This window comes from Chiloscyllium plagiosum, chromosome 6 (genome assembly GCF_004010195.1).
Source record: "Chiloscyllium plagiosum isolate BGI_BamShark_2017 chromosome 6, ASM401019v2, whole genome shotgun sequence".
Taxonomy (NCBI): domain Eukaryota; kingdom Metazoa; phylum Chordata; class Chondrichthyes; order Orectolobiformes; family Hemiscylliidae; genus Chiloscyllium; species Chiloscyllium plagiosum.
Genome location: NC_057715.1, coordinates 67,725,830 through 67,748,566, shown reverse-complemented (window position 1 = coordinate 67,748,566; position 22,737 = coordinate 67,725,830). Strand labels below are relative to the sequence as shown.

The 22,737-nt window shown below is 40.5% G+C and overlaps 1 protein-coding gene across 1 annotated transcript in view; it reads right to left on the bottom strand.

Annotated features, from left to right (window-relative positions):
* The window catches only part of mrps9 (mitochondrial ribosomal protein S9), a 108,290-nt gene extending 93,716 nt beyond the window's left edge, over window positions 1-14,574 (bottom strand). The window contains exon 1 of the mRNA XM_043691746.1: window positions 14,325-14,574. Coding sequence (XP_043547681.1) covers window positions 14,325-14,420 — 96 coding nt within the window. The 5' untranslated portion in view covers window positions 14,421-14,574. The remainder of the gene's footprint in view (window positions 1-14,324) is intronic.
* Window positions 14,575-22,737: the final 8,163 nt, after the last annotated feature.

The following is a 22,737-nucleotide window of genomic DNA, read 5'->3' as shown; positions in this document are numbered from 1 at the left end:
AAACTTCCTTTACTCTGAAAAGTCTTTGAATATGCTTCTGAGGGATCATGTTCAAATAAGAACAGAAATCAGTAAGTGATGAAATAGTCTCTTTATTCAGCAGCCACAGTACCACAAGTTCAAGGTGGCTATAGAATCCCAAAATACAATTCTTACAATAGCCTTTTTGTACACAGTTCTTACATATATTAAAATTCCATTCCTATTGTGTTAGGCTATTTTATGTATAGAACACATAGGTTTGAGGGGTTTCTGTCGGAAAACAGGAGATGGATTAACCATGTGCTAAATGCCGGCTGCTACTCCTGATAAGACAGACCTTGTAAACCTACCTGCTTGCATAATTAAGTGGTGTTAGTCCTTCTATGTTTTAGTTGGTAAATGTTAGTATAAAATATTAGGCATAAATGCTCTAAATAAGTTAGAAATTATCTGTACTAAAAATAAAAGGATATTAAACTGTTTACTGCAGCTAGGTTGAGAGATTTGTTCATTATTTGCCGGTGAGAGTTTCACTCGCTCGCAATTTCACTTAAGTGCTGTTTTGACAGTTAGTTTCTTAAAGGGATAACGGCCCAGTTTAAAAAAAGGTATCTAACAAATATATACTAATTGGGGAAAATATTTGGTGTTCTGTAATCTATTCATGTCCAACAGACAATTGGTAAGGGTTGGTTAATATTATAATCTTTTGTGGAGACATGATGGTGGGATTGGTATTGTTCTGAATACACTCCACTTATTCAGAGGTAAATTAACCTAAACACTGCTTATAGCAAGGGCTGATAAGGTATGAAAATGCAGTAATGGGTTTGAAAGGATTGTTTTGATTAGAAAGGGTTGTTTTAATTTAGTCTACCTTATGATAGTAAAATATACTGCAGAACTGCATTTTATGAATGAATCCGCAACCCATTGTTCGCTTGTGAGTAGGTTAGTAAAGGAGTTATGAATGAATAAACAGAGTGTTTGAGAGTGGGTTAGTGAAGGGACCTAGAATTCAATATCTCACACTTCCATCTTCCAATTTGTGCCCATCTAGATGGCAATGAGTGCTCCTTTCTAAATTTCCCAGGTTTCTTTGCCTCACCATTCTCATTAACTCCTTTATCAGGTGATGCAGTCATAGAAGGTAATATGTAATCTGTGTTTGTCTTTATTTATTTGGACTCATACAGAAGATGATATTGTCAATCATGACCGCTCCATTAAACTTGTTGCTATGGCAAAAGGAAAGCATTACTTTCCGAGACACATTTAAATTGGCACAAGAGAATAGGTATAAGTTAGCTTTTTTAAAAATAACAGTCACACATGCACGCAAGACCATCACCTCAAACGTGCCTCCCATAGACTAGCAAGGCTGCATTTTAGTAATTACATGTTTGTGTTGAACACATTCACAACATCTGAAGTATTTCACAGAATTGCTCAGTCTCCTCTGGAGTCCTTCTGACCCATCACTTTGTCAATCTTTGCAAATAAGCTTGGATAGAAGCCTGCGGATTACTTTGTTGACAACTCTGAAAAACACTTTGGTCTATCCAACACCTACTGATTTCCAGAGGAAGGAATTGACCTCGAGCAAGTGTTGCAGACTGGCACAGTCCAAGGACTACATGCTGTTACTGTGCAGAAGCAAATTGCTTTAGAGACCATATATGTGTATAAAGATATTTTTATGAATAAAGTACATTTTGAGATAAAAATTACTTTAAAGTGGGGGCTTTCATCTCTAAAATTTAACTTTTCTGCATGGATAGAGGTTCTTACGTAGACTGCAGCCAAGGTGGACTCAAACTGAGCATCCATAAGCAAGGTATTGATGAATAAGTGCTACTTGATAACATCGTCAATAAAAACTGCATTACTTCTCCGATTATCAATAGAAGGTTGATGGAGCCGTAATTGGCCAGATTAGATTCATCCTACCTTTTTTGTGGACATGATGTATATAAATTTTTCACATTCAGAAAAAATGCTACTGGTGCAACTGTACTGGAACAGTCTGACCTGGGGCACAGTTATTTCCTGCACACAAGTCTTCAGTACTAAAACCAGAATGTTGACATCACAGAGAGCCTTTCCAGTCCCTTCACTTGTTTCTTGGTAGCATGGGGAGTGAACAGAGTTGGCTGTAGACTAGTATCTATGATGCTGGGAACTTCAGGTGAAGGATGACATGAATTATCCACTTCTGGGTGAAGATGGCCCCAAACACTTCTTTCTTGTCTGTTGCACTGATAAGCTGAGTTCCCAATTCATTCTTCTCCTGTTAACTGTTCAACTTTCCATTACCATTCAGAGCTAGATATGGTGGACTGCAGAACAATAGCCTGAACCATCATTTGTGGGATCATTTAGTTTTGTCTGCAGCATGTTGCTTTCTCTTTAACATGCCTCTAGTCATGTGTTGTAGCTTCACCCTGTTGGTTTCTCAATGTTAGGTAAGCTTGGTGCTGTCCTTGATGTACGGTCCACACATCTCTGAATTACGGCTGATTTCCCAGTCTGACAATAATGGTAGAGTGGAGGATGTGCCAGGCAATGCAACTGTAGATTGGGATTGAAGACTCTCAAACTCATGGTTTCCCAATTTTGAACAATTCTATCTATTTGGAATTAATCCAATTTAGTATGATGGTCATACACACAACAATTAGGAATTAGTCTTCTCTAAGCATATGCAGTAATCAGTACTATTCCTATAAGGAACTAATGTATCGGTGATGGGCAGATTGTTGAGGATGAAGTAGATTTATCGCTCTTGTTGGTTCTTGTCACTACTGCCAGACTAGGCCTACAACTCTTGTACTTTCAGATCAGCCAGCTGGAATGCAAATGAGCCCTACTTGCCTATGGGTATTAAATATCCCTGTCTAGGGGGATCCAAGATGGCGGCGACCCAACAAGGCTGAGTCTATAGTGCTCCTCCCAAGACTTGGGCAAAGTGGGCCACCCACCCCCACCACACACACCAAATCATTTAAAATTGCTGTTTAATTTAATTAGTTGCTTAGTATTAAATTTAAACAATCTAATCTTTAGTAAAAATGACCAAAGGGAAGGGAGCCCACAGCTCTCAGCAAGCAGGAACCCCCTCCCCCACCCTCTCCAGCTGCAGCAGAGGCGTCCGCAGCCGCCCTGGGGGACTTGCCTACGGTGGCAAGCCTCGTGGAAATGATCTCTAAACTGGATGTGAAGAGCGACGCTTTTATTGAAGAATCCCGAAGTCGATGGAACTCACTCTCGGTCGCGCTGCAAAAGCACGACCGAGACATTAAAGAAATCAAGCGTCGAGTCGGAGGGGCAGAGCTAAAGGCCGCGACCTCCGAAACTACAGCGCAATCGACCGAGGATCGGGTCCGGACCTTAGAGAATCACATTGATGACCTCGATAATCGAGGTCGTCGAAAAAATATTCGTTTGCTGGCCCATCCCGAACGGGATAAAGAGAGCCAACTTACAGCGTTCCTCGAGCAGTGGCTGCCACAGCTTTTAAATCTGGAGGCTGGATCAGGCCGGGTAAGGGTGGAATGGGCCTACCGGGTAGCAATACGCAGGCCCCGCTCGAACCAGCCCCCCCGCCCGGTCCTGTTCTGGCTGCAGAGCTATAAGGAGAGGCAGATACTCCTAGAAGCCTCTAGAAATCTTGGAAAAGATTCCCAAGCCATTATCTATAAAGGATCCAAGATTATGTTATTTCAGGACTTTTCCCCAGCTCTGGTCCAAAAGAGGAAGGCATTCGATGAGGCGAAGAAGTGTTTAAGGGACTTAAATATTCAGTACTCCTTACGCTACGCTTTAACCATGAAGGATCCGTGTATAACTTCGGATCGCGGGAAAAGGCTAAAGAATTTTTGGACTCTCTTAGATAAATTGTAAGAGATAATGGATGTTTTTCCCTTGTTATTTTGTATTATTATATTTAATTATTATTTGTTGAGGTTGTAATTTTATAGTTATATATGTTTACACATGGTATTAACATTACCAAACATATCCAGGTGTTGGTGTGGGTGGGTAGGAGAGGTGGGGGTAGGGTGCTCACTGTTAACTCTAGCTTTGTATTATACCTGAATTCTCCTTATCCTATTGAGGAGCGCCTGGGTCAAAGGTGGGGCATCGGTTGGGAGAGGATACGATGGACCTTTGGAAAGGAAGTGACACCCCCTGGGAACAAGGGGGAAAATCTCCATTTAAATTTTTTTTTTATTATTTAGAAATAGTTTTGTATTATACTGTTGCGAGTGTATTAGAGAGCGTTTATTTTTGTGAATTTTATATGCTCTATGCACGGGATATTTTGGATAGGGTTTCCCTTCCCGAGGGGTCTCGGATTTGCCCGGACGATTATATTTGATCAGTTGGTTAAGTGGTGCACCTGGAATGTCAAGGGGAGTAATTCGTCAGTCAAAAGGAAGAAAATCTCCAGAAAGAAAAGATTGATATAGCTCTCCTACAGGAGACACACTTATTGGATAAAGAACACTTAATTACAACAGGGTGGATTTGATCAGGCCTTTTTTTCTGCTTTTAGCTCAAAAAGTAGGGGAGTTGTTATTCTTATTCAGAAGAATTTCCCTTTTAAAATCCAATATCAGATAAAAGACGAATCTGGACGATATATTCTGATTAAAGTCCTTATAAATGGAGAGGAATATGGGATTTTAAATCTGTACTGCCCCCCCAGCACATCCCTTCAAATTTATAACGGAAGCCTTCTCAAAATTGATGGCTCTTGGTGCCCGTCATAAAATTATAGGGGGAGACTTTAATTGTATCATGGATCCGGAAATAGATAGGATTCCCAAGAGTACTGCAGGAGTATCTCCCAGATCTAGACAATTGGTGGATCTGAACAAAGAATTAGGATTAGTAGATTTATGGAGAGGTCTTCATCCACAGGGCAGAAATTTTTCTTTTTATTCCAATCCACATAAATGTCATACCAGAATTGATATGTTTTTCGCCCCCTCGATATTTTTAAATTCCATATCATCCTGTAAAATAGGTAGTATAGCAATTTCCGACCACGCTGCTGTATATTTGGAAATCAAGGCGAGGAACAACGGGACATCCCCTCGACATTGGCGTATGGACCCCTTCCTGATGAAAGATAGTAAATTTGTAAATCACTTCTCTCAAGAATTTAAAACTTTTTTAGAAATTAATTTAGGTATGGCTAGCAACCCATCAATGATGTGGGAGACCATCACAGCTTACACGTGAGGTTTGATCATCTCCTACTCAGCGACCCAGAAAAAATTAAAGGGAGAACAACAGCGGTTGCTCGAAGCTCGCTTAAAAGCAGCTGAAACAGCATACGCTGATAGATCTTCTATCTTCAAATTGCAAAGGATTACGGCCCTTAGGACTGCTCGAAACACTATGCTTACCCAAACGGCTAAGAGGGAAATATTATTCGCAAAACAAAGGTTATATGAATTTGGCGACAAACCGGGTAGATACTTAGCATTTCTTGCAAAGAAAAAAAAAGGCCCCTCAAACTATCACGTCTATCAAGGAAAGTATAGGTATTTTGACTCATGATCATAAAAGGATTAGTGCAATCTTTAGAAAATTTTATTCTGATTTATATAAATCGCAGGATTGTGAAGACAGGACTAGGAGGATGCAATCATTTTTTAAAAATTTGACCTTTCCGGGCCTAACTCCGGAACAGGTATCGGTCTTAAATGCTCCCCTAACAGCCCAAGAAATACTTGATGCAATCAGTCAACTTCAGAGCGGTAAGGCACCTGGCCCAAATGGTTTTCAAGCTGAATTCTATAAAGAATTTACAGAAATATTGGCTGGTCCACTTATGGACATGTATAACTATGCATATAGTCAGGGTTCTCTCCCGCCTTCGCTGACAGAGGCAAATCTCTCTCTTATCCTTAAAAAAGGAAAGGATCCAGAAGATTGTGCATCATACAGATCAATATCCTTGCTAAATGTAGATTTTAAAATCCTTTCTAAAACATTAGCATTGAGACTAGAAAGGGTACTGCCACATATCATAAAAGAGGATCAGACGGAGTTTATTCAGGCCTGTAGATCATCCAATAATATTAGAAGGGTTTTGAATATGATCCAAGCCTGCCATCAGGGAAAGATACCAGGAGTAGTAGTTTCATTAGACGAGGAAAAGGCATTCGATAGGGTTGAATGGTCATATTTGTTTTACACATTGGAAAGGTTTGGCGTTGGAAAGGTGTTTACCAAATGGGTCTCAACATTGTATAGTGATCCCAAAGCAGTTGTGGTTACCAATGGATTAGGTTCGGATAGCTTTAGTGTGGGTAGGGGCTGCCGTCAGGGATGTCCTCTCTCGCCATTGTTATTTACGCTAATAATTGAACCACTAGCAGAAGCTTTACGGGCTGATCCTAATATAACGGCCCTGAGGATTGGTACAGGTAAACATAAAATTACCCTTTATGCAGATGATGTTCTTCTATTCCTCAGTAATCCTCTGATGTCCGTACCTCGCTTAATCCAAGTTAATAATACATGTAGCGCATTCTCAGGCTATAAAATTAATTTCTCAAAATCGGAGGCTATGCCAATGGGTGGCCTTGCTATGATACCCCACTTAGTGGACGGATCCCATTTTCCCTTTTGTTGGTCCCTGGAGGGTTTCTTATATTCAGGCATTTTTATTACCCCAGCATTTGGTCAGTTATACAAGGCTAACTTTGTGCATTTACTGGAGAGGATAAGGCAGGACCTCCAGCGATGGGGAGACCTTCCAATTTCCTGGCTGGGTAGAATAGCACTAATTAAAATGAATGTCCTGCCCAGTTTCCTATATCCTATGAGAATGCTTCCGGTGATGCTGCCGAGGCTGGCACTACGTAAATTATATGGCTGGCTGGGTTCCTTTATTTGGAATCATAGACGGCCCCTCATTAAGCTGAAGAAGCTACGGCTGCCACAGGCAAGGGGAGGATTGGACATCACAGATTTTAGGAAATATCAGTTAAGTTCCCTATTAAGTTACATAGCTGATTAATTGTGGATCAGACAAGACCCAATCTGGCTGGACATCAAGGCTTCTCAAGTAAAATGCCCACTTATTAACCTTTTATTTTTCAGACAAGAGGAAAATCATTACGGATCATTGTAAAAACCCTATAATACTAAACACAATTAAAGCTTGGAATATAATGCGGCAAAATGAGGGCAACTCACATAGTGGGAGCATGGGGATTTCAACCGGGGTTTACAGATGCCACTTTTAAACTCTGGAGATCCAGGGGTATCATGTCTAGGGGACCTATTTAAAGATGGGTTCTGATGTCTTTTGAACAGCTGCGTCAGAAATTCGGATTACCTAATGGAGACCTCTATCGATACTTCCAAATTCGAGATTATATACAGAAGAAGACTACGTTATTAGATAGTCTTTATAAATCAGATAGAGAATGTAGAGTACTACGACCAATGGGGGTATCCTCCATCAGTACTATTTATCATTTACTACATGATGAAGTATTGGGAGATATGGACAATCTGCTTAAAACTTGGGATCTGGAATTGGGACTAGAAATCTCTATAGAAACGTGGAATGACATTTGGGAAAACGCCAGAAGAATCACCATCTGTAACAGAACTCAGGCTATCCAGTTGAAGATACTTCATAGGGCCCATATAGCAACAGATCGATTGGCAAAATTTAAGGCAGAAGCATCTCCAATGTGTCCCAAATGTAAAACAGAGGTGGTCATTCTTGTACATTATCTACGGATCTTATGACCGGTCCATAGGTACTGGACTAAAGTAGCAAGTACCCTGACAGAAATTTTAGGAACGGAAGTGGACCCTGTATCTCTCCTTTTGGGCTTTTCGAACTTTCCCTCCCTGGATATGCATGGGAAGAGACTATTTTCTATTCTCTCTTTCTGTGCAAGGAAAAATAATTTGGTAAACTGGGTGGCTGAGGGCCCCCCTGGACTTTCAAATTGGCACAGATTAATTATGGAATGTATTCCCCTTGACTTCCTTACAAATATGGTGCACAAAAGACCGAATTATTTTATAAAATATGGCAGCCCTTCTTGAATTATATGAATACAGATATTTTGGCTATCCTAACAAGGGCTTTTATTTAATTGAGATTACGAACCTGGCTGGCCCCTTGGGAGAGGAATCCTGCACGAATACGGGTTTTGTTACATTTGATGTTAACACATTTCGAGCATGTATCTCACTACCCAATTTCTATGTTATCCGTTGTTTTTTTGTTGTTTTTTCTCCTCTTTCTCTTATTTAAATAATGTAAGAGACTTAAATATATACTCTGGTTAGTTGTAGGTTAGATTAATAGTTAGTTGAGTTTTGTTTTTTTTTTCTTTCTCGGTATTTTTCTTTTGTTAAATTTTGGTTATTATATATTTAAGATTTAATTGTATATCAATGTTTGTACTTGAGAGTTTTGTTTACTTTTGTAAACTTGTCAAAATGTTAAATTTCTAATAAAAATATCTATTAAAAAAATCCCTGTCTAAAGCACATTGTGCTCTTGGTAACCTAAGTACATCTTCTAAATGAGGTCCAGCATAGAGAGAAACAGTTAGCAATCAGGATATTTTCTTGCCCATGTTTGACATGATGTTGCGATGTACGAAGCAGAGCCAAAAATCAAGAACCCAAGAAAGCATATGTCAGAATAGATCGAGTGAATCCTAAGAAGAGTATAAAGGCAGAAGGAGTAGACTTAAGAGGGAATTCAGGAGGGCAAAAGGGGACAGGAGAGAGCTTTGGCAAATAGAGTTAAGGAGAATTCAAAGGATTTTTACTAATACATTAAAGGACAAAAGGGTAACTTGGGAGAGAATTGGGCCCCTCAAAAGATCAGCAAGGCAGCCTTTTTGTGGAGCCACAGGAGATGGGGGAAGATACTAAATGGGTATTTTGCGTCAGTGTTTACTGTGGAAAAGGACATGGCAAACATAGAATGTAGGGAAATAGATGGTGACATCTTGAAAAATATCCATAATACAGAATTTTTAAGAAAGGTGGTAAGGACAAGCCAGGGAACTATAGACCAGTGAGCCTGACGTCGATGGTGGGCAGGTTGTTGGAGGGAATCCGGAGGGACAGGATGTACACATATTTGGAAAGGCAGAGCCTGATTAGGGATAGTCAACATGGCTTTGTGCATGGAAAATCATGACTCACAAACCTGACTGAGTTTTTCGAAGAAGTAACAATGAGGATTGATGAGGGCAGAGTGGGAGACGTGATCTATATGGACTTCAGTAAGGCCTTCAACAAGGTTCCCCATGGGAATCTGGTTCGCAAGGTTAGATCTCGCAGAATACAGGGAGAACTAGCCACTTGGATACAGAACTGGCTCTAAGATAGAAGACAGAGGATGGTAGTGGAGGGTTGTTTTTCAGACTGGAGACCTGTGACCAGTGCAGCGTCATAAGGATCAGCTCTGGGTCCTCTACTTTTCTTCATTTATTTAAGTGATTTGGATGTAAGCACAAGAGGTATTGTTAATAAGTTTGCAAATGACACCAAAATTGTAGGTGTAGTGAACAGCAAAGAAGGTTACCTCACATTTCAGCAAGATCTTGATCAGATGAGACAATGGGCTGAGGAATATGAGATGGAGTTTAGTTTAGAAAAATGCGAGGTGCTGCATTTTGGGTAAGCAAATCTTAGCAGGACGTATACACTTAATGGTAAGGTCCTAGGGAATGTTGCTGGACAAAGAGACCTTGGAGTGCAGGTTCATAGCTCCTTGAAAGTATTGGAAAGATGTTTTGAAATTTGAAAGGGCTCAGAAAAGATTTACAAGGATGTTGCCAGGGTTGGAGGATTTGAGCTATCGGGTGAGGTTGAATAGTCTAGGACTGCTATTCCTGGAGTGTCAGAGACTGAGGGGTGACCTTATAGAGGTTTATAAAATCAGGAGGGGGCATGGATAGGATAAATAGTCAAAGTATTTTCCCTGGGGTGGGGGAGTCCAGAACTAGAGGGCATAGGTTTAGGGTGAGAGGGGAAAGATAAAAGAGACCTAAGGAGCAACTTTTCCATGCAGAGGGTGGTACGCGCATGGAATGAGCTGCCAGAGGAAGTGGAGGCTGGTACAACTGCAACATTTAAAAAGCATCTGGATGGGTATCTGAATACGAAGGGTTTGGAGGAATACAGGCCAGGTGCTGACAGATAGGACTAGGTTTGGTTGGGATATCTGCTTGGCATGGACAAGTTGGACCAAAGGGTCTGTTTCCATCCTGTACATCTCTATGACTCTATGACTCCCAGCACCAGCCCCAGCCCCAGCTGATTGTATATCACTGTCTAATGCTACCTGTCCAACCAATGGGACAAGATGTATCCAGAGATGGTGATGGACGGGTCTGGACATTAGCTGGAAAGTGTGATTTAGCAAGGAACACCCTAACATAGTCATATTGCTCTAATCAGTGGGATACCTTTCCCAATTTTGATACACATTTTGCATAAATAGAATTGATGGTAGTTGTCTTTTCACTAAGATGGGGAATTTCAAGACTAGGGAGTTTTAAGGTGAGAGCAGAGCGATTTTAAAAAAAAAAGACGTGAGACAAATTTTTTTTACCTAAGAGTGGTTCATGTGTAGAACGAACTTCCTGAGGAAGCGGTGGATGCAGGTACAACTACAATGTTCAAAAGACATTTGGATGGATACATGATTAGCAAAGGTTCGGAGGGTTATGGGCCCAAAGCAGGCAGGTGGGACTAGTTTCATTTCGGATTATGCTTGGCATGGATTGGTTGGACCAAAAGGTCTGCTTCCGTATTGTGCGACTCTACGACTACATTGGAGTGTCAAATGGGCAGGGATTATTTTTGATGCCCAAGTGAACAGCAGTTGGTTTGTCTGGTTTCATAGACCAGAAATGGACACAAAAAACGCTGCAACAACAAAAATTGCTGGACAAACACTGCAAGCTGCATCTGTGGAGAACTGAAGGAGGGTCACTGGACCCAAAACATTAACTATGCTCTCTCTCCACAGATGCTGCCAAACCTGCTGAGTTTTCCTTCCAATTTCTGTTGTTGTTTTTGATTTCCAACATCTGCAGTTCTGATTTTTTTTAGTTTAGCGAAGAAACTGCTGTGCTCAATTAAGCCAACAAATCAAAAGTTACTCCTTTGTATGCATTCAGCAAACCAAATTACAGCAAAACACAACTTCCCTAATAGCAACAACTTTTGTGAGCAAATAATACTAAGCACAAAAGCAACCAAAATATATTTCCCTGCTCCAGTACTTCCTGTTGCTTCATGCACAACTTTTTGACCAATTACAGAATGCTTACTAGTACTCAATATTTAACAAGCAGATCCATACAAATTTTAAAATGGCTACTCAACATAAACTTTAAAGAATTGATTACTTAACCTCCTCTTATTATTTTATCAAATATATTTGCCTGCCATCCATATTTTCTGGTCATACACTGATTATACTGAGCTCCTGCAATCACACAAGGACCACCGTATCCTTTTTATATAAATTCTGATGCATACATCAGTCTCAGCACTACAGAGCACGTGTCCTCCTGCTTGCTATCTGCAGCATCTTAAATAGGAGACCCAGTGTTCCAGTGTCTCCCACAAGAGAAAATATCTTCTCAGAATCCACCATTTCAAGTCCTCTCAGGATCGTAATGATTCAAAAGATCACCTTTCTTCTTCTAAACTTAGAAAAGATATATGCCCACCCTGACCAACTTTTCCTCATCAGATAACCCTTTCATTCTAGGGCACTGTACAAAATGACTGTCAGATTTTATTTGAAAACAAAAAGCAAAATAGTGCAAATCTGAAATCAAAATAAAGTGCTAGAGAAGCATAGCAGAGTCAGCAGTACCTGTGGAGGGAGAAATAGAGTTAATGCTGATTCCAATGGGTCTCTTATCATTACAAACTAACTGAATCACTGTCGTTCATTGGGAAAGTACCACCCATTTCTTACACTGGATTTCTACTAATAACAAGGATTTTACACACAAATATTAAAGACAGGAAAGGCAATGGCAGTATATCACTGTCAGAGACAGAACAAGGTCTTACTACGTGGATCTGAGCAGATTTCCTGTTTTCAGACAGCAGTAAGATGCAATATGTAAATACGACAAAAATAGATCTCTGGGGAACACATGGTGACAATGTCAAGTTTCTGATGTTGCACTGGCTGGTTCAGCACAGGTAAAAGTGGAAGAACCTAAAGTTGTGTAGCATTTTTCTCTTTGTGGGGCATTCTAAACTATTTCACAACAAATGAATTGTATCTTTTATAAATGTTGCAATGTAGGAAATCAGTTAAACAGAGGGAAAAAGAAACACAGAACTTAAAAGACCAGCAAGTCATTTTTGCGATATTCATCAGGATACTGTTGTGTAAGAATTATTCTCAAAGAGTTAATGTTGGAAGTTGCATTATACTTTAATCAGATGATGTCAAACTAGCTTGGGTGGGGATAAGATAGAACATCTTTGAAGGTCATGGAGTGAATACTATATTGACAGGTTTCCTCGTTTGTTTGTCATTGTTACTAAGACAATGTAACCAGTCCCCAATTGCTCTCATGTAATGAATTGCATCTTGTTAGGATAAGAGCCTCTTGTCAAGATTCAACAGTGATTGATCCTCAATCACTATAAACTAATACACTTTAGAAAATAATATAAAACAAAGAACTATGGATGCTGGAACTCTGAAACAAAAACAGACACTGCTGCCAAAACTCAGCAGGTCTGGCAGCATCTGTGAGGAGAAAGCAGAGTTAAAGTTTCGAATCCAATGACTTTTCAGTTCTGAAGAAAAGTCACCAGACTCAAAACTTTAACTCTATTTTCACCCTTAGACCCAGTTAGGGAAAAGAACATGGTACCAGCATTTGCCTCCCCACAAATACCAGACTGCAGTAAAATTCCCTTGCCATTGATAGAACATTGAGGGTGGAATCTTTTACTAGAAGTTAGACGAAGCCTGAATTTAATATCTCATCCAAGAGCACACTCTTGGTGCAAGACTCTCTGAGCACTTGTGCTCAAAATTTCTGGATTGTAGTTTGAGACAGCGATGTTACAACTCAGGGGGTTGAAAGAACTATGTTGAAGAGTGTGGTGCTGGAATTGCACAGCCAGTCAGACAGCAGCCAAGAAGCAGGAGAATCGACATTTCAGGCATAAGCCCTTCATCAGGAATTCCTGAAGGGTTTATGTCTGAAATGTCAGTTCTCCTGCTCCTTGGATGCTGCGTAACTGACTGTGCTTTTCCAGCACCATACTCTTCGACTCTGATCTCCAGCATCTGCAGTCCTCATTTTCTCCGAGTTGAAAGAACTACAACAGGATCACAATTCTGTCAACATTAGAAAGTGGACAGGAAAGTGACTGATGGAGTTCAACTCTGATAAGTGTGAGGTAATACATACAGGGAGACCAAACTGTAAAAGAGAATACACAATGAACTGAAGTTTACTGAGAGGTGATGAAGTGAGTGATCTTGGTGTGTAAATGCACAGGTCCTTAAAAGGTAGCAGTACAGGTAGATAAGGTTGTTTAAAAAAAAAGGCATATGGAATGCCCTTTCATTGGCAGAAATACTAGATACAAAAACTGGGATATAATGAAACTGTGCAAGACACCAGTGAGCGTGCAGTTCTGGTCATCACATTACAGGAAGTGCATAATTTCTCTAGAGACAGTGCAGAGAAGAATTACTAGAATGTTGTCATAACTGGAGAACTGTAGCTATGAGGAGAGATTGGCGAGGTTGGGTTTGTTTTCCTTGGAACACAGAAGGAGTGACATGATTGAGTTGTATAAAATTGTGAGGGATAGAAATACAGTAGACAGGAGGAACCTATTTCACTTGACAGAGTTCCAAAATCAGGGGTCATAAGTTCAAACTAAATGGCAGAAGGATTTAGAGGGGACGTGAGGAAAAACTTTTTTTTTATGCAGAGGGTGGGGTGGGTGGCTGGAATTCGCTGCTTGAGTTCGTGGTGGAGACAGAAACCCAAACTCTTAAGATGCACGTGGATCTACATTTTAAGTGCTATAAGCTGCAGGACTATGGGCGATGTACAAGAGAATGGGATTAGAAGGGCATGTGTCTTTTTGGGTCGGCATGGACAGGATGAGCCCCTCCCTCTATCCGATGTCATTTCTATTAAAGGTGGGAACGAAGTGAGTAAACAGATCAGGAGCAGCCGACTTTGGAATGTTTCTCTTCCCCCGAAAACTAAAAGTGTCTGATTCCGCGCTACACATGGCCACGAAAACCATTAAAACCGAGCACTTACTAAGGACATCCTGACAGGAGTAGGAACATTCATCGCCATCGAACACCCGGAACATCTCTGGAGAAAAGCACACAACCTCCTGCCACGAGCAGCCATTACTGAAGTCAGCAGTGCGCATGCGGGACAGGTAACCTCTCACCCCAAACGGCATTATGAAGAAAAAGGGCTGGACACTGAACTGATTTTTGAAAAAATAACATTCTACAGTATTCACCGGGGTAAATGTGCTTTTCTGTTAGAAGATGAGCCATTGTCATTGGACAGTAATCAAAAAGACCTGGAGCAGGCGCAGTGAGCTATTAATGGGTGGGCGGGCCGGATTCGCAGCGCATGCGTGTTACGCTCCCGTAATAGTAAGGGATAAACTGGGCATGCGCGTTTATTTTAGCGTACAGTCCCTATAGTGTGGAAACGGGTAATTTGGCCCAATAGATCTACACCAACTCTCCGAAGAGTAACCCATGCAGACCAATTCCCCTACCTTATTACTCTACATTTACCAGAGACTAATGCACCTAACCTAACATCCCTGAATACAGTGGGCAATTTATCATAGCAAATTTGCCTAAACTGCACATCTTTGGATTGTGGGAGGAAACTGGAGCAACCAGTTGAGAGAATGTGCAAACTCACACAGTCACCTGAGACTGGAATGAAACCCGGTTCCTTGGGGCTGAGAGACAGCAGTGCTAACCACTGAACCACCATGCATGAAATTAGGAATGGACCATTTATACTTTATATGTATTAAAAGATTGAAGATCCAAGTGTGAAAATTGGTACGTTACTCTTCAAAGTTAAAAGTTTCATTCTGTCACTGCAGCACATGAATACTGAAATAAACCCAAAGCAAAATTCTTCAAATGCTGGAAATTTGAAATAAAATCTGAAAATGCTGGTCATACTCAAAAGGACAGATAGCATTTAGAGCAAGAGAAATAGATCAATGAGCTCTCATTAGAAGTCAGTAGAGGATTTCTCCTCCAGATCGGGAGCCTGCTATTCATTGCTCATATGTATCCAAAGTCCCCCTCCAGAGACTTGGCAGCATAAGTACAAAAGGAAAATGCTTTCATGCTAGAATTGAAAGTATAAATAGAAAGTTTTAAAATTTTATCCCCGTTAACAATATTTATACAGAAAAACATCAGTGAATATTTCAAATGATAAGCATTTTACAGATCTCTTTCTCCTCAATTGAGGCTTTCCTTCCACCGTGGTTGAGATGATTCTCAGGTATACCTATTCTATTCACAAAATTTATTGTACCTGATGGCATTCTGGCAAAAGTATTGGAGACTTGTGCTACCCCACTAACCAAGTTGTCCCAGTCCTGCTGCAACACTGGTATCTACCCAACAATGTGTCCTCTAGGCAAAAAGTGGCACAAAACTAATCTTGCCAAAAATCATTCCATCAGTCAACTCTCAATCATCAGTCAAATATAGTGGAAGGACTCATCAGCAATGCTACTAAGAAGCAATAATCTGCTATTGGAAACTCGCAGTGGGTTCTGCTAGGGTCACTCAGCACCTGACCTCATTATAGCATTAATTTAATGTTGTGTCCTTTTTTTTATGGTTTTGACAAAAGATCATCAATCTGAAATTTTAACTGTTTCTATTGGCAAGATGCTATCTGACCTGCTGAATGCTTCCAGCATTTTCTGTTTTTGTTTCATTAGAAGGTGAATTGTTTTTATAAGATTGCTTTTATATTAAAATAGATATTTTTCTTCCCACAAATCTTTTCTTCTGTATTCTGAATCATTAATTGCATGTGCAGTACAGATTCACAGGTATCAGCCATTATTTGGAAGTTTACCCAGTGGCTTTTCTTTAAGTTTAACTTGATTATACTTGGAGGATCTCACAGCCAACAGCAATCTTTTTCAACATCTTCAGATATGCACTTTAGCAGCATCAATGGATAGAGAAGAAGTGTTGTATCGTTTTTCTCCCGCAACCCAGGAAATATGGGATGTATTGCATCAGTCTACCACCCCAAAATGAATTAATTCGGCACATTTTGATTGTTGAATGTATGTCCTTCTTAATCACTGCCTCCTCCTTTCTCACCCCAAACATACATACAGTCACACAGCATTAAATAAATCTTAAATAAAAACCAAAAGAACTGCTGATGCTGTAAATCAGAAACACAAACAGAAGTTGCCAGAAAAGCTCAGCAGATTGGGCAGCATCAGTGAAGAGAAGTCAAAGTGAACTTTCCAGGTGTGGTGAACCTTTCTCAGAACAGATGGTGTCTAGGAAAATGTTGATTTTTTAGCAACAGACAGGGTTAGGTGGAAGGGGGTAAGGAGTAAAGGATAGGCAGGCATGGAGCCAAAAGAGAAAGAAAAACAGCTGGACAGACCAAAGGAGTCAATAACAATCTGATGAGAGGGTGAATAGCTGCTAATGGAGACAGTTAGTGGCTAACAATAGGTAGTGTGTAACGGCAGACTATGTGATAACAAGGCCTAGTGTGTGTAATAGATGGCTAGGAAATTGGGGAGTTCAGGCCCTAAAATTATTGAACTTGATATGAGTCCAGAGGGCTACAGGGTGCCCAAGCAGAAAATTAGGTGTTGTTCTTCCAGCTTGCGCTAAGCTTCACTGTAGCTATCACTTAGTCTGCCACTAACAGTCTCCATTAACAACCACTCACCGTCCCAGCCAGATCTTTATCAACTCCTTTTGTCTGTCCAACTGTTCTTCTCTCTCTTTGGTCTCTATCCCTACCTATCCCTTCTCTCCACCCTATCTTCTGCATATAAACCGCCATTTTCCTAGCTAACTTCAGTTCTGAGGAAGGGTCACCTGATCTTTTAATTTCTCTTCACAGATGCAGCCGACTTGCTGAGCTTTTCCAGCAACTTCTATTTTTGTATTAAACAAATCTTATTGTGCATATTGAAATTGCATATTTGAGACTCCCACTCGCATAAAAGCCAGCCACCCAGTTTTCAATCTAGTGTAGTGCCGATCTCCAGCATCTGCAGTCCTCACTTTCTCCTAGTTTTCAAACTAACCAACTACTGTAATCAGCTTTTTAATACTCATCATCAAGGAGGTAATTTTACCAAGCTGTACTTAGTCATCAACAGTATCAAAAGTGTACCAGTATTTCATCCATGCTTTTCTAACATTGTATATAGTTGCTGTTCATTTCTGATGTCAACTTCCGACCATTAACATGAATCATAACATTGTCACTCAATGTCTGGTTTTCTGTAGTAACAACAAAACGTGATCTCTGCATCACAGAATGAAAGAATGTAAGTATTTCAATTATTTGATTTTGTGGAAGACAGCACAGTGATGGCATTCAACAGTATTATTTTTGAAGTTCTGAATGAGTGGTCTGATTACCAGGTGAGAACTTTAAAATATTCTCCCTGGATGCATTAACTAGTTGGTCTGTGGCTTTGTGCCCAGTGCATCATCTTGCCCAGTTTTGAACTGAGCAGAAGGTGGCAGTTGTTTCCTTCCTCTGTCTCTGTCTTATGCAGTTCTCTTTCTTTCTTCACAGCCCATCTGGCTGTTAGATTTGTAAGTGTTTAGTTTTGCAATTGAGAGAAAGCAAGAGAGAGGAACGGAGGCAAGCTAATCCTAGTATTCAGTCAAACTGGAATACAAATTGAATTTAGGAAACTGATGAAGCATACAGTATTAAGAAGTTAATCACTGGTTTCTGATTAGTGAAGTTTGCTAACCATGAACATCCTATTAATTTTAACATACAGACCGATAGCCCAAAATTTGGAATGTGTGGCACATTTGTATAAGAAGAGGAAGGCAATTCAATGCATCAAGTTTATTCTTCCATAGTAAGATAGGCTCCCTACACAGCATCTGTCCTTTGAATGATGCTCAAATGTTTTGCTTCAATTCATTTTGCATCTTTACTTAAATATATCTCTTTTAGGTTCAAAAGCTGCATTCTGGAGTTCATCTAAGGGAAGGTCATTCAAACTATTATTTATCCTCTAAAGACTAAACATGAGAAAAATCTAATATTGCACAATGAATGCTTACAATCTACAAGGTGTGACAAGATAAAGGCAGACTTTACTGGAGCTTGCAAAGGGGCATTGAATAAGCACATAAGAAAAAATAAATTGCAAGGTTATGGAGAAAAGGCAAATAAGTGGGACTAGCTGATTGTTCTTGCACAGAAACAGCAAAGACTCAAAGAGTTGATTGGCCTTCTATGTTGTAAATATTTGATGATTATTTCCAGCAATATCCTTTGAGGTATCTGTAGTGATTATAATGAGGTCAGTCAGGTGGACCTCAGAATATGAGTTCCCTGATTGGGACTGTTAATCTGTTCCAATCAGGGAACCCTGCCTGACAGATAAGAACAGGAGTGTCAGACAGCCTGTTTGCTCCAAGAGCTTGCTCTAAGGGAGCTGGATCAGTATCAGAGACTCTCCAAATGGAAATAAATGGTGACTTGGTGAATTGATACTGACCTCTGTGAAGTTATTTCAATATCCAATTTTCAAAAAATTCTCATGCTCTTGACTGTACATGACAGTCTATTCCACGTATTAATCTGTGTGAACAAGAATTTAAGATTCCTCTTTGATTGCTAACTGGTTTTAACCAATGTATTCTGTCCTACTCTTACAATTCCATCTGGTGTAATTTTCCAAATGTATCCTACAGTCTCTTTTGCCATCTTATGTAAAGTTGTATTTTAATCACATCCATTCAATGTTCAGATTCCCAAGTTTCTCCAACATCTCATGCTGCAGACATATTTGAAATGAGTTTGATAATGCTTTAATGTCTCCCATTTGTTTTATTAGAAACATGGACATAGAAATATTGAAAATAGAAGTTTTTCAGCCCTTTGAATCTGCTCTACCATTAATTATGATTATGGCTGATCATCCAACCCAGTACTTTATTCCTGCTTTCTCTTCATACTCCTTGATTCCTTCAGCTAAAAGAATTATTTTCTAACACTTTCTTGAAAACATTCAAAGTTTTGGATTTTTTTGTGGCAGAGAATTTCATAGGTTCGCCAATTTCCAGGTGAACAAATTTCTCCTGCTTTCAGTCCAAATTGGCTTCCCCATATACTTGCTAAAAATGTGTTGCTGGAAAAGCACAGCAGGTCAGGCAGCATCCAGGGAACAGGAGAATCGACGTTTCGGGCATAAGCCCTTCTTCAGGAATTATGCCCGAAACGTCGATTCTCCTGTTCCCTGGATGCTGCCTGACCTGCTGTGCTTTTCCAGCAACACATTTTCAGCTCTGATCTCCAGCATCTGCAGACCTCACTTTCTCCTTCCCCATATACTTACACTGTCACCCCGGTTCTGGATTGTCCAGTCATGAGCACATTGCTCCTGCATTTATCAGGTCTTGTCCCATTAGAATTTGATAGAGTTCTATGACACTCCCCCTCTTTCTTCTAGATTAGATTAGATTACTTACAGTGTGGAAACAGGCCCTTCGGCCCAACAAGTCCACACCGACCCGCCGAAGCGCAACCCACCCATACCCCTACCTTTACCCGTTTAACCTAACACTACGGGCAATTTAGCATGGCCAATTCACCTGACCCGCACATCTTTGGACTGTGGGAGGAAACCGGAGCACCCGGAGGAAACCCACGCAGACACGGGGAGAATGTGCAAACTCCACACAGTCAGTCGCCTGAGTCGGGAATTGAACCCGGGTCTACAGGCGCTGTGAGGCAGCAGTGCTAACCACTGGGCCACCGTGTCGCCCACCATTCTAAACTCCAATGAATATAGCTCTCTTCATATCTCTCTCTTCATATGTCTCTCTTCATATGTCAGTTGTGTTATTCCCAGAATCAGTTTGATAAACTCTTGTTGCACTTTGTCCAAAGTCAGACTAGCCTTCTAGGAGAAAGTGAGGACTGCAGACACTGGGGATCAGAGTCAAAAAGTATGGTGTTGGAAAAGCACAGCAGGTCAGGCAGCATCCGAGGAGCAGGAGAGTCAGGCATATGCCTGAAACATCAACTCTCCTGTTCTTCGGATGCTGCCTGATCTGCCATGCTTTTCCAGCACTACACTTTTAAACTTAGACTATCCTTCCTCAAGTAAGGAGATGAAAACAGTACACAGTACTCCAAGTGTGGTCTAATCAAGGCCCTGTACAATTACAGCAAAACATCCCTCTCCTGTACGTGAATCATTTCAGTGAAGATCATTTTCTTTCTTTACCGCCTGCTGCACTTACATGTTTCCTCACAGCCAACGGTGTACTAGGACACTGAACCCTCATTACTTCTCCCCCTTTCCTAATCTATCAGGATTCAGATAATAATCTACAATCCTGTTTGTGCACCAAAATGGATAACTTGGCATTTATCCATATTATACTTCAACTGCCATGCATTTGTCCACACATTTAACTTGTCCAAATCACACTGAAACATCTTACCTTCCCAGCCAGCTTTGTGCCATCTGCAAACTTGGAGATATTACAGTTAGCTTGCTCATCTGTGTCTACATATACAAGGCATTCTGGTATAACACGATGGTTGTGTTCTTCTGCTATGGAAATCACAGTATGGAAAATCACTATAGAAAACACATTGTAGAAGATTGCTATACCCATTCCGTAGACAGTTTGCATTATCCAAACAGCGTTCACAATTTGTCAATCGCATTGTAGCCAATTTGCATTGAAATGCATGTTATATGAAAACAACATATATAGTGAATAGCTGTGGTATAAGCATTGATACCTAGGATATCTAGTTAGTCACTGCCTGCCACTCCAAAAAAGACACAATTATTTCTATTCTTTGTTTACTGTCGACCAACCAGTTCTCTATCTATGTCTGCACATGACTCCAATTTCCATGTGCTTTAATTTTACATGCTAACTTCTTATGTGGGACCTTATCAAAAGACCTCTCAAAGTCCAGGTAAATCACATCCCCATTATCTATTACTCTACTAGTTACATCCTCCAAATATTCCAATAGATTTGTCAAGCATGATTTTTCTTTTATAAATCCATGCTGACTCTGTCAGACCCTGTTGCTTTTCTCTAAGTGCACTGTTATTAAATCTATTATAATGGACTCTCGTATTTTCCTCACTACTTAAGTCAGGCTAACTGATATATAACTCCCTGTTTGCACTCCTTTTTTAAAAAAAAGTTTGGTTAAATTATCTACTCTCTAGTAGACATGGGGAAATAAATGTGACATCTTGAAAAATGTCCATATTACAGTGAAGCAGGTGCTGGATGTCATGTATTAAAATGGGTAAATCCCCAGGACCTGATCAGGTGTACCCTAGAACTCTGTGGGAAGCTACAGAGGTGATTGCTGGGCCACTTGCTGAGATATTTAGGTCATCAATAGTCTCAGGTGAGGTGCTGGAAGACTGGAGGTTGGCTAATGTGGTTCCACTACTTAGGAAAGGTGGTAAGAAAAAACCAGGGAACTATAGACCAATAGACATTACAATGTTGGTGGGCAAGTTGATGGAGGGAGTCCTGAGGGACAGAATTTATATGTATTTGGAAAGGCAAGGACTTTTATGTGTTTTCAGACATCCAGCACCTCCTCCACTGTAATATGGACATTTTTCAGATGTCACCATCTATTTCCCCACATCTTATATCTTCCATGTCCTTCTCCACAGTAAGCACTCATACAAAATACTCGTTTAGTATCTTCCCCACCTCCTGTGGTCCAACAGATAGGCTGACTTACTGATCGTTGGGGGGGGGCCTATTCTCTCCCAAGTTACTTTTTTGTCCTTAATGTATTTATATAATCCTTTTGGGTTCTCCTTAACCCTATTTGCCAAAGCTATCTCATGTCCCCTTTTTGCTCTCCTGATGATTTCCCTCACATGGCTTTGTACATGGGAAATCATGTCTCACTAACTTCATTGAGCTTTTTGAAGAATTTACGAAGAGGATTGATGAGGGCAAAGCGATGGACGTGACCTATATGGACTTCAGTAAGGCGTTCGACAAGGTTCCTCATGGTCGACTGTTCAGCAAGGTTAGATCTCATGGAAGAGAAAGTGAGGTCTGCAGATGCTGGAGATCAAAGTTGAAACTTTATTGCTGGAACAGCACAGCAGGTCAGGCAGCATCCAGGGAACAGGAGATTCGACGTTTCGGGCACAGGCCCTTCTTCAGGAATGAGCAGAGAGTGTTCAGCAGGAGAAGATAAAAGGTAGGGAGGAGGGACTTGGAGGAGGGGAGTTGGAAATGTGATAGGTGGAAAGAGTGCAGTGAGAGAGGGACTCACTGAAATCTTTGTAGAGAGAGGCAGAGAGCTTCTTCAAGGAAGGCATCCTTGTAAGAGGATTCGCAGTAGGTTGAAATCTTCGAGGAGAAAGTGAGATCTGCAGATGCTGGAGATCAAAGTTGAAACTTTATTGCTGGAAAAG